The sequence below is a fragment of the Psammomys obesus genome, unplaced genomic scaffold (assembly GCF_907164565.1).
Source record: "Psammomys obesus unplaced genomic scaffold, mPsaObe1.curated_primary_1811, whole genome shotgun sequence".
NCBI classification, from domain to species: Eukaryota; Metazoa; Chordata; class Mammalia; order Rodentia; family Muridae; genus Psammomys; species Psammomys obesus.
Genome location: NW_026587216.1, coordinates 5,134,729 through 5,147,530, shown reverse-complemented (window position 1 = coordinate 5,147,530; position 12,802 = coordinate 5,134,729). Strand labels below are relative to the sequence as shown.

The 12,802-nt window shown below is 36.9% G+C and overlaps 1 protein-coding gene across 1 annotated transcript in view; it reads left to right on the top strand.

The window, feature by feature from the left end:
* Ndufs4 (NADH:ubiquinone oxidoreductase subunit S4) overlaps positions 1 to 12,802 on the top strand; it is a 94,729-nt gene that overhangs the window by 19,971 nt on the left and 61,956 nt on the right. The window contains exon 2 of the mRNA XM_055603601.1: positions 11,682 to 11,760. Coding sequence (XP_055459576.1) covers positions 11,682 to 11,760 — 79 coding nt within the window. The remainder of the gene's footprint in view (positions 1 to 11,681; positions 11,761 to 12,802) is intronic.

Genomic DNA, 12,802 nt, shown 5'->3' with positions numbered 1-12,802 from the left:
GTGTGGAGTCTATTAAATGTTCTGTCTTTGTCACTGTAAGCCTGTTTTGTTTTTTTTTTTTTTTCCAGTGCCCCCTCCCTGCAAAAAGTTTCTTGGGAAGTCCTTTTTTAAAATAGTTTATTTAATTTTTATTTTATATGCGTTAGTGTGAAGGTGTGAAATCCTTTGGAATTGGTGTTACAGATAGTTGTGAGCTGTAGGTGGTGCTGGGAGTTGAACCCGAGTCCTTTGGAAGATCAGACAGTGCTCTTAACCACTGAGCCATCTCTCCAGCCCTGTGAACTCTTCTTTTCCCTATTTTTGAAGTGTGTTTGGAATTTTTTAAAATGTAAAATACTTCTGTATTTTCATGTGCCAATGAAAATAAATATATAAGTCAGTTAATTTTGTTTTTATTATGAATACATTTTTTTGTTTTATGTTTATGAAAAAAATGTTTTAATTGGGTGCCAAAAAGTGCAATAGGTAATTTAAACCATCTAGCAGTTACTTATTTGACCAGAGGAATCACTGATTCTCCTGGGCCTACTTTTCTTTTCTTTTGTTCATTATAGTTTTTCTAAGTGTATTATAAGAATAATTGCTTTCACATGTTTGCTTATGCTATAAAACTATTAAGTAAGGAAAGATTCAACATTAGCAACTATTTCTATGCAAAATGTGTGTTGAATACTGGTGCCAGCCCAAGGTCTAAAAAATAGTAAGGGTGGCAATTGGTGGGACATATGGTCACAAAAGCATGGCCATATTTTGTGTTACACAGACACTAGAAGTTTCTAAAAAGTGTATTTTTTTTCAAAAGTGTGTAATTTTGGAAAATTTGCTACATGATGCAGTACAAATGAATAATTATTGTGAAGTTCAGCAGCTCAATCTGGACTTCTAAAATTTTGCAAAATGAGTGGTTAATATATACAGACATAGTATTTCTACATGCATATGTGAAGAGACTTTCTCTAGGCAAAGTTACAAGTCTGCAACTTTGAAAACCGCTAGTGAGTTTTTCTCTTTAGCAGGATAAACTAGGGCTCACCAGTTATCACAAGCCATACTCTTTTTTTTTTTTTTTGACAGGGTGTGTAGCTTGGGCTGGCTTTGAATTGTGACATTCTCTTTCTTCAGCCTCCCAACTGCTGGGCCTTCACAAGTGCACCATTGTGGCTGGTCTCTGTTTTTTATTGTGATAAATTAATATATAAAGTGAACTATTTTATCTGTTTCAAGTGTAAGTTATTATCATCCTGTTTGTTTGTTACTGTGACAAGCAGCCAACGCTGTCAACACTGTTGTCTTACGAACTTTTCATAATCCCAATGGAAACCCTGATATTTCTGATATATATCATATATATATCCCATTATTAGCTGATGTTTCTCTCATCAACTTTCCAGCCTGTGTTGCCCATCGATCTATAGTCTATGTGCTTTAATGCTTCTAGAAACATGCAAGTGGTTCCTTTATAAGTGCTTTATTTATTCACAATGTCTTCAAGGTTCATCAATTTTTTGTATTGATGGTTGGATTCAGCTTACTTTGAGTAAATGTTCTGCTGTGTTTGTAATTTTACCACATTATGTTTACTCACTTAGCTGTTGATAGATTCTGGAATTGTTTCCACTTTTTTTTTGCTGTTTTGTTTTTTGGGTTTTTTTTTTTTTTTTTTTTTTGGTTTTGGTTTTTTGAGACAGAGTTTCTCTTTGCAGCCCTCACTGTCTCACTGTCCTGGAACTCTAATCTATAAGCTGACCTTGAACTCAAAAATATCTGCCTGCCTCTGTCTCCTGAGTCCCGGGATTAAAGGCATGCACCGCCACCATCCAGCGTAACTATTTGTGATTACTGTTGTTATAATTGTTTAGTGTGCAAGGATATCTTTGAATTCATGCTCTCAGAGTCTGAGATGAAGTTGTTGGAAGCGGTACTGTTTTCCATAATGCTGCAGTGAACAAATTTCCCCATACCCTTGCCGCTTCTTGCTGCTTTCTGGTCTTTCTGGTAATAATAACTCTATTATGGGCATGAAGTAGGTTTTGTTTTGTTTTAATTTTGAGACAGTGTCTTACTAGTCATTTAGCATATCTGTGTTGGCATTCAATATGTAGACCAGGCTGGTCTCAAACTCACTGAGATTTGCCTGCTTCTTGCATGCTGGGATGAAAGGTGTGCTTTACCAGACACAGTCTTGACCGTTGTCTCTGAACAATTTTTGTTTTATTTTTTGCATGTTTTTGTGTACACATTAGGCTTGTTTTTCAGACACATAATGGTCCTTGTGTCAGCTCTGTAAGACACTGCCGTGTGTGCTTCCAAAGTGGGTGTGCCTTTTTTGTAGGCCAGTGATGACGGTCTCCCCATCCTTGCCAGCATTTCTTATAAGCCGTGCTTTTGAAATTTAGCTGGTTTTGTTTTGTATTGTTTTTTTTGAGACAGGGTCTTTCTGCATAGCCCTGGCTGGCCTGGAACTCACTATGTAGACCAGGCTGGTGAAATTTAGCTATTCTGGTAGATCTGCTGATCTCTCTGTCTAACTATTTTTTAGTTTTAATTTGTGATTTCCAAATGATATATGATATGGACCACCTTTCATATATGCTGATTATCATCGGGTTGTTATTATTGTATTGCTTGGAACTACAGGATCCTACTATGTCATCCTAGTTGGTCCGCAAATGGGTATGCAGATCAGGCTGGCTTGAACTACTAACAGTCTTCCTGCCTCTGCCTCCCAAGATCTGGGGATTAGAACATGCACTGCTCTGCTTCCAATCTATATGTGCTTTGTTGAGGTGTCTTATAACATCCCTTGCCCAGTTTTTAATTAGGTGGGTTTTTTTTTAGTGAAATTTATGAGATATTTGTGTATGCTAGATGTGTTTTTTTTTTTGTTTTGTTTTTTTAAGTCAAACTCGATGTCTTGCAAATACAGTCTCTTATTCTGTAGCTTTGATTAAAAAAACTACATTTTAGAGAACAGAAGCTTTAATTTTAATGAAATACAGTTGATTCATTCTTTATGGCTTTAATCATTTTTGGTAGGTACAAACTCAGGGCCAACCACAAGAGCATATAGAATAGAATCTTGCTAGTTTTACATCTTAATACTGGTCTTTTGGTCTGTTTTGGATAATTTTGGTGAAGGGTTGAAGGTCACTATATGACATGTAGGGAGGAGGCTCAATGGGTACAGAACTTGCTACACAAGTACAAGGACCTGAGTTCCAATCCCCAGAACTCACATAAGAAAGGCCAGGCGTGACAGACGAGCCCAGAACTGTGGTGCTGGGAGGTATAGCTCCTCAAAGCTCCGGAGATTGCTGGCCTGCTAGTCTAGATGATTTATGAACTTCTGGTACAGTGACATGCCTTTCTCAAACAATGAAGTGGAGCGTGATGGAGGATACCCAGTGCCAACGTCTGCCTCTCATGCCCACACAGGCATGACAGACAGATGGAATTGACATGAAGGTCACGGAATAGATTTTATTTTTCATTTTATTACGTTGCCTTTGCTTCTTTCCCAGAAGTCAGTTGACTCTATTTAAATAGTGTATTTCTGTGCTACCATGTTTTAAGTTCTACGGTCAGAAAGTATCAGTTTTCTGACGTTAATTTTCTTTCTGTATTTCAATTTGGATCTTTGTTTTTGAATATGAACACTAATACTGGCTTACTAATGTCCAAAAAGTAACTTACTGGGAGTTTGGCAGGGTTTCTTTCATCTATAGAATAATTTGGGAAGAAATGGTGTTTTAACAATACCAATGTCTCTGTTCGTGAATATAAAACATATCTTCATTATTTAGATATTTTATAATTGCCTTTATTAGAGTTTTTTAGTTTTGCTCATAAAAATCTTGTGTACACGGTTAGATCTTCATGTCAATGTTTATTTACAATTGTATGTCACTTAACTGTGGGAATAAATTTTGGGAAATTCATTGGTGGTGTTTTTTATTGGACAAACATCATAGAGTGTACCTTGGTGAGCTGAGACACCGTGATGATACTGGAGGCTGTGATCCTACAGATTTGTTGATGAAGTGCTACTTTATGGCATGACTATATTGTTGTGTTGATTATATATAGTCATGTTTCTTTTTTTTTCTTTTTTTAATTTTAATTTTTTCTTATTAGTTACATTTTATTAACTCTGTATCCCAGCTGTATCCCGCTTCCTCATTCCCTCCCAATCCTACCCTCCCTCCCTCATCTCCTCCCTGCCCCTTTCCAAGTCCACTGATAGGGGAGGACCTCCTCCTCATTCATCTGATCCTTTTTTATCAGGTATCTTCAGGACTGGCTGCAAAGTCCTCCTCTGTGGCCTAACAGGACTGCTCCTCCTTTGGGGGTTGGGGAGGTCAAAGAGCCAGCCATTGAGTTCCTGTTAGAAATAGTCCTTGTTCCCCTCACTATGGGAAACCAATTGGTTACTGAGCTACCACGGGCTACATTCGAGCAGAGGTTCTAGGTTATATCCATACATGGTCCTACAGTCATGTTTCTAATACCACATTCCATTTGCTTATTGATGGTAGCCAGCAAAGCAGTGGAGTTTGGTATATTAATATTGTATTGTATAACCTCACTATTATAGTTAACTTCTTACAAGAGACTTTTCTCTAATTCATGTGTTTGGGCTCAGATAGTCTATGATGTCATTGGCAAACAGACCATTTTATTCTTGTCTAATATATGTAGTTGTAGTTTTCTTTTCTCTTGCTTTCTTTTTCTCTTTTCTATACAACATTGGCTGGCCTGGAACTCCTTATGTAGACCAGGCTGGACTTGGTCTGCCTTCATCCACTTCTTAAGGGCTATGTTAAAGGTGTGTGCCACCAGGCCCAGTGGTCTTTGTTTCCTGTACTTACTGCATTAACTTGAACTTGCAGTGCATAACTGATTATACATGGATAGTCTTCTTTTTTTTTCTGGTCTTAGAAAACTTAGTTACTTAACATTAGGAGTGGTCTTTGTTGTAGTGCTTTGTATATGTTTTGTTAACTGATGTTCTAGAAAAAAGCCATAACTATGTTAAAGATTATACAGAGGGTAGCATGTACTGCTAATACAAGGGACCTGAGTTTGGTTCCTAGCACCTATGTTTAGCAGTTCACAACTGCTTATAATTCCTGCTCCAGGATAACCCTAGAGAGGTCACCAGCACACACGTGCACAGACCCACACAGATACACATAATTAAAATAGTAAAGCTTAAGATGTTTTAAATTTTTTTAAAGATTTATTTCGTGTGTGAGTGTTTGGCTTTTGTGCATGTGTATTATTGTGTGCAGTGCCAGAGGAGACCAGAAGAGGGCATCAGATCCCATGAAACTGGAGTCACAGCAGATGACAAGCTGTGATGTGGGTTCTGAAAATCAAACCTAGGTCCTCTGCAAGAGCAACAAGTGCTCTTAACCACTGAGCCATCTTTTCTAGTCCCTGGAGAGGTTTTCTTTAAAGAAGATTCTGTAAGGCTGTCTAAAACTTTATTGGAGACTAGAAAGAAGGTTGGAGGTCCAGAACTAAATTATCCTGGGTTATCTTTTGTCTCTTTACTAGCCATTCATTGTCCACCCTATGTCATGTCTGACTTACATTTTTGTGACGATAAGGGAAAACCTTTTGGACTACATTAATAGGCCACTGTCTTCTACCAGTCCGGAAGTTGAGAACCTTACCAGATAACATCTGAAAGGAGTGAAATCTTGTTACTCTGTTTCACACCTGCCTACCCAATGCTTCCATCAATGTATTTGAGAAATTCCTTGATTCATAAATTTCTGTTGTTTGGTAACTACAAAAATTTGATGAAAGTTTTCATGTTGGAACCTAGTGCTCAGGGCAGCGTGAGTAAAAGATACCATGTGTACCTTGTGTGTGTATACCATGTATGTGTGTACCATGTGTGTGCTTAGTGTACTGAGAGGAGGAGGATGTCAGATCCCCTGGAACTAAGTTAGTGTTTAGGACCAAACCTGAATCCCCTGAGAGGATAGGAAGTGCTCTTAACTACTGAATCATTTCTGCTCTCTGACCCCCTTTTTCTTCTTTTCATGTTAGGGTTATATAGCTCTCTTTTTCTCTAGTTTCTTATGGTGGATACTTATATTGTTCATTTTAGACCATTGATATCCTTTGGATTGTATTATATAGGATTAATTCCTATCACAAGTTTTTTTTCTGCTCAGAGGAATAGGCTCATAAGAAAGGGCATCAATGAGAAGATATTTACATTTTACTGATTTGACCAGCTGACATTTTAAATTAATATGAAGTACTCAACTGTAGAAATCTGAGTTATAAGGTTAAGTTAGTTTTGATAAAGAAATTACAGGTGATAACTTTTCACTGTTATTTTCTTGAACCTAAAAAATTTGTAGGATCTTTGTTGTTCCTTTTTTTCTATTCTATATATTTTCCTAGAATATTAAAGTAGTCTTTTGATAATTTTGGGACATACACATACATACACACACATAGCCATGTACAAGCCAAGGTGGATAAATAAAGGTCAGAGGACAACATGTGGAAATAGGTTCTCTCCTCCTACTGTGGATCCCAGGAACTGAGCATCTTTACCCGTTGAGCCATTTTGGTGTCCCCTTAAACTCTGTTATCCTTAATTTTATTGCTAGAGAATACAGTATGCTGATGAAATTTTAAAAATTCCCTGTTGATTCAAATTCTTGAGAAGGTTTAAGATCAGGCATAGAGGATGATTAACATATCAACACATTTCAGGTCTAAGATAATTATTGTGACCTGGAGAACATATACTATTACTTTATCATTTCAGTTTGGATCTCAGTAATATTTTCCAATGGTTTAACATGGAACTAAACACTTTCTGATTTAATATGAATTTGGGTTAATTCAATTTGTAAGAAGTTGAAAACAAACACAATGGGCTTTAATCAAAAGGCTAAGGATTAATTAAGTCCTTAGAGATTTGTGTTAAGAATAGAAATTTTATTCCATACACAGCAGATCATTTCTGGTCTTAACATTATTAGCTTAGCTTTAATGTTTATAAAGCAATATTCAGGTATTTGCAGGAAAAAAAATAAAACACTAAAACTGTTGATTCCTCACCAAAGGGGATACATGCATATTTGAAATTTGGACAGGTTTTGGCAGGAAGTTTGCCTCCTCTGTGCTGTGTTTGCTGTGATAGCTGTGTATGAATGTTCAGTAGAAATAATGCTCCTGGACGGCAAAGTGATTCAGGATGTCAGTTCTTCTTTATATGGACCTCTTTGTGAGACAGTCTGGTCTTTACGCCATTATCTCTGGGTTCCAAAAGAGTGACACAGCCCCAGAATCAGTGTCCTAAGAGATAGGAAGTAGAAACTGCTAATCTCTCAAATCCCACCCTGGAAATCCATACACATGGCTTCATTCTACTAAGCAGGCAGTACAGAGCTCAGTCTCACTGAGGAGGGTCACGGCCTCCAGCTGCTAGAGGGAAGGAGGGGTGTTGAAGATAACTTGTAGCTAGATTTTTGAATTAGCACAGAAGATAGGGGAATGTTGACTAAATTATTTTTAGTTGGCAAGGTTAATTGCTTCAGAGTAGGAGTACTATTAGTACTTTGGGTCAAGAAGTATACTTTTATTCAGATTGTTTTTGGTACAATTTGAACAAAATTGTTTCAGTCATTTCAGACATTTGAAAAGTTTTAAGTTGAAAACAAGCACAGTGGTTTCTAATTAAAGGCCAAAGATTAATTAATTCTTCAAATTTGCTATAGGATTTGGAATTTTATTCCATACATAAGACTAACAAACAAATTCTGGCCTTGAAATTACTTAGTTTTAATGTTTATAATTCTGTATTCAATTATTTGCAGAAATTATAAAGATATGAGATAAATGTGTGTGTATATGCACACATGCACGAATATACAGCATGCCAACAACTTTAGTAGTCAGTTGTTCTGATAGTCTTTTTTTTTTTTTGCTCATAAATCTGCAATTCAAGCAGGTTGTGGCAGGGAAGTTTGTCTGCTCCATGTTGCATATGCTGTGTATGCGTCGAAGCATTAAAAATCAGTATTTACAAGCTGGGTGTTTTGGCATGTGCCTGTATTCTGAACTACGTGAAAGCTTGAGGCAGGAGGATCACTTGAGATCAGGACATTGAGGCCTGCTTGGGCAAGTTGCTATGTCAAAACAATCAAGCACCCCAGTATTTACAAGGTCTAAATGAAGAAAACTAGGAAATGAGAATGAAGCAAGTCAAGTAGGTTCTCATAGATAAGTATGTTTGATATATTAGTAAGGCACAAAACTCATGATCTTGAAAGAAAAAGTATACAAGTTTTATTTCATTGGTTTTGTGTGCCTCTAATCCCAGCACTCCAGAGGCAGAGGCAGATAGATCTCTGTGAATTCGAGGGTAGCCTGTTCTATAAAGTGAGTCCAGGACAGCCAGGGCTACACAGAGAAACCCTGTCTTGAACCCCTGCCTCAAAACAGCAAATAAATAAATAAGTAAATAAATAAATAAGTAAATAAATAAATAGAAAGGGAAAAAAAAAAAGAATTTGGTACACAGTGAAGCTTGGCGGCACATTTCTACCCCAGAACTGGGGAGGCTGTGATAGGAGGATGGCAATTTTGAGGCCACCCCCCAAAAAAGGGCTGGTGAGATAGTTCAGCAAGTAAAAGACGCTTGTCACATAAGACCAGTGATCTCAGTAAAGGTAGGAGATAGTCAAGTCCAAGAAGTTGTTCTCTGACTTCTACATGCATGCCTTGGCACTTGCACCCCCCCCACATGCACGCATGCGCCTGCCCACATGCAAGAAGAGGGAGGGAGGGACGGAGAGAGGGTGGGAAGAGAAAAGAGGGATGGACGGAGGGAATAAGTTAAAAAAATTAGCCCGCCTAGACTGTGGACAGAGTGCTGACGATAGTGAGCTAGCACTGCACACCTTATTAGATTGGCTAATAGCTAAAACAACGATCACAGTGAAATACTAGCAAGATTAGAAAAAAAGAGCCTCACTTACTGTTAGTGGGAATATAGGATGGTCCAGCTAATTTAGGAAGCAGTGTAGAAGTTTATTAAAAAACAGTATTAACATAAGAGTAGCAATTATTCACATAGGTATTTGCCCAAATAAGGCAAAATTACATGTCTACAAAAACAAACAAGCAAACAAACATGTATCTTGGTGCTTTTTATTTATTTATTTATTTTTTTTGGGCAAAATAACCCAAATGTTCTTCCATGAAGAAATGAGTAGAGAATACTATCATTTTACAGAGAATTCTTCTAACAAATTAGAAGTATATTCATTTGTACTTATTGAAATCACCTAGAATCTCATTATTAGAAGTGTTAGAGCAGTAAATTCCTCATCTTAGAAATATAAAGAATGGAACCTGGAAGCAGAGGAGTTAAGTGATCACAGATAGCTAGTAAAATGTCCTCACAGTTAGAAGTAAGTCTCTCACTCTCCAATCCCACTCCCTTCCTCCGTTCTTTCCTCCCTCCCCCCCACCAGTGAATTTGCACAAAATATGAGTTGTATATTTTAATAATGGCAGTTGATAATTACAAGCGTAGCTGGCAGAGATTTTTCCTTTGGGCAGAGATTTAGAGTTAATACTTTATATGATTCTCAATACTGTCTTTTTTTGTTTTTGAGTAGGTAGGTAGTCCTGTTAGGAGCGCTGGTGTATAAAGACCTGCTCAAGACGCTACTTTCATTCTTTGGAGCGTATACTCAGTAATGGGATGGCCACATCAAATGATAACTCCATGTTTAATTTTTTTTAAGATACCAGCACATTATTTTGCATAGTTCTGTACCATCTTATATTCTACAGAGATTCCAGTTTCTTTATATTCCTATCAGTGATATTGGTACATAACTATCCTAAAGGACATGAAATAGAACCTTGGTGTATTTTGATTTGTATTTCCCTAATTCTTAGTAACCTTGAACATTTTCATGTACTTATTTTGGTTATTTATAAATAGGCAAATGTTAACAGTGTTCTTTTCCTGTTTTTACTTTATTTTTTGTTTGCTAACTCTTTGACAGTTCGGGAATTATCCCTATTAAGTGAATTGCTTTTGCCTATTTGGAAATTGAGTCTCTACTGTCGTATAAAACTTTTCCTTCTTGCTACCTAGTATTTATAACTTTACAGTACCTTTGGTCTAAAAATTATATACTGTAGGTGTATAACCTGAGGGTCAGGAGAAGTGCTGGGTATCAAGTCAGAGCCTGGTGCTTTCAGACAGATGCGCTACTGCTGCACTACACTCTCTTGTGGGTGTTATTACTAATGCTGTGTTCATAATTGACTCTGGTCCTTGTTGCTACTAGAGGACATTTTTTTCCTGGCATCTTGAAACTTATCTAGGAAGGAGTTATTTTAGCACATAACCTACAAATATATATTATACATGGTCTTTATATAGGCAATTTTTTTGAAGTTAAATATAGAAATACATTATTTTAATAAAAATTAGCATTTTGCTAGGCATGGTGATGAGTGCCTTTAAGCCCAGCACTCTGGAGGCAGAAGTGAAGGGATGTTTGAGTTCAAGGCCAGTGTGGTCAACATAGCAAGTTCAAGGCCATGTGATCTTATCTTAAGACAAACAACAATAACCGCCCCATACATAGACAAAACAAACAAAACCCAGAAAGGATTAGAATCCTTACTTTGTTCTCATTGCAATATAGAAAGTTTTTCTTTTTAAAAATTATTTTATTTACATTTGTCTATGTGAAGGTATCAGATCCCCTGGAACTGGAGTTACAGACAGCTATCAACTGCCAGTGTGGGTGCTGGGATATGAACCCAGGTCCTTTGGGGGAGTAGCTAGTACCCTTAACCACTAAGCAACCTCTCCAACCCCAGAAGTTTTTTGTTATAAAAAATTTTAAATTGTGGGCTGCGGAGGATGCAGCTCTGTAGAATGCATTCCAAGCACCCAGAAAAATCCTGGTCAGTACCCATTACCACATAAACTGGAGACAACAATATCAGAAACTCAGATACTTCCTTGTCTACGTAGGGAATTCAAGGCTGGAATACGTGACACCTATGTCAAAGGAAAAAGATTTCATGAAAAGGATTGATTTTTGTGCCCATCTTATTTGCAAATTAACATTTCTGTTTTAATTATTCATTCAGACCTTTTTCAATTTTGTGAACAAATAGTAGACTGGACTAACAACACTAGTTAAAATAACCATCCATATAATTTCTGTTTAAATTGCTTCTAGATTGAGTGTGAAGAAATTTGTTCTTATAACTGAGGGCAGCCCCCTTCCCTGATGCCATCATGTAGGAATCAGCATTCCAGAACAGTTGGTTCCGTTTTGCGTGTTTTCGCCTGGTCTCGACAAACCAACCACTGTGCCTCATAGAGAGCAGTCCATCCAGCACTTGTCATTGGTGGCCGTTTTGTGAGAGAGTCTGTGGACTGACATAAAGTGCTGCCTGCTGTGAACTATCAAGTGAGAGGCTGCCAAAAACTCAGCAGACAGAACTAATTGGGGAGAAAAAGGGCTTTTGTGCAGTCTTCTCTTTCCTTCCTTTCCTCTTTCTTTTTAAGAAGACAGATACTGTTAAAGTAGCATGTTTATGTTAGTCTGTCTGCTTCTCTCTCTCCATGGCGAGATCATTCTCTAACTCCAAGTCTTGCACTGCAGGTTGTTGAGCACATCTACATGGAAGCTGGCACAGGACCAAACTCAAGACACACAGCTTATAACAGTTGATGAGAAACTGGTAAGGGTTTCCTGCAACCTGCTGCTATCATTCTGCCATTGGCATTGTTTGTGCAATAGATTATTCAGTATAGTGTTCCGAGTTCTTCTAGGAAAATTATACACAATGCTTAAGATTTTCACAATAAAATAGAAGTGAATGTTATATGCAAACATAATATACACGTATTAAGAAATTAAAGAAAGGACTCTTTTTCAAATGCTAATGAGTAGTAATTGGAACTCTATTTTGAAAAAATATTTTCAAATTTTCTCAGTTACACTTCTATTTATATTATGTGATGACTATCAGTGTTCTCAAAATTAAATATATTGTGCTTTCCTAGAACCATGCAATGTTATTATCACTCTGTGTTTTTATGTATGCCCATAAACATCATTTCTGTGTACTAAAAAGTTAAAATACAGCTAACAGCAAAAGAATAATATTTTTCCATCATCAGTCAATATAATTTTGACAACTATCATTTAAAATATCTTTAGATAGATGCAGCTTGATATAAATGCATATATTATACAACATCACAACTTTTATAATGTTTTGAAGACTACTTGCACAAATGTATAACAATGGTATTAGTATGTATTTCATTTGTTATATGGTTTACTGTATAAATAGAAGTATCTCTTAATTACCCCTCCTTAGGCCAGCTTTCTGTGTTGACCTCCACCACCCCAGCACCGCCACTCATTCTAATGAGGTCATTTTTTTATTACTCAACTTTGCCCCTGTAAGCACAATCTAAACAAGTCACTCTGAAATCTCTATTACTAAAGATAATAGATGGATAACAAAATAGAAAAGTAAGCAGATAGTTTAAGAAATTCATGTCTTAGACCTCAGGCTAACTGCTTATCAGATTATCTTAGACCTGTCTAAGATATCTTCAGATTATCTTAGACCTGTCTGTTGACACTACCATCATCTTAGGATAGACCAGCGATTCTCAACCTTCATAATGCTTCTTTGTTGATTCTTAATAACTGTAATTTTGCTGTACTTATGAATTGTAAATATCTGATATGTGGCCCACAGGTTGAGA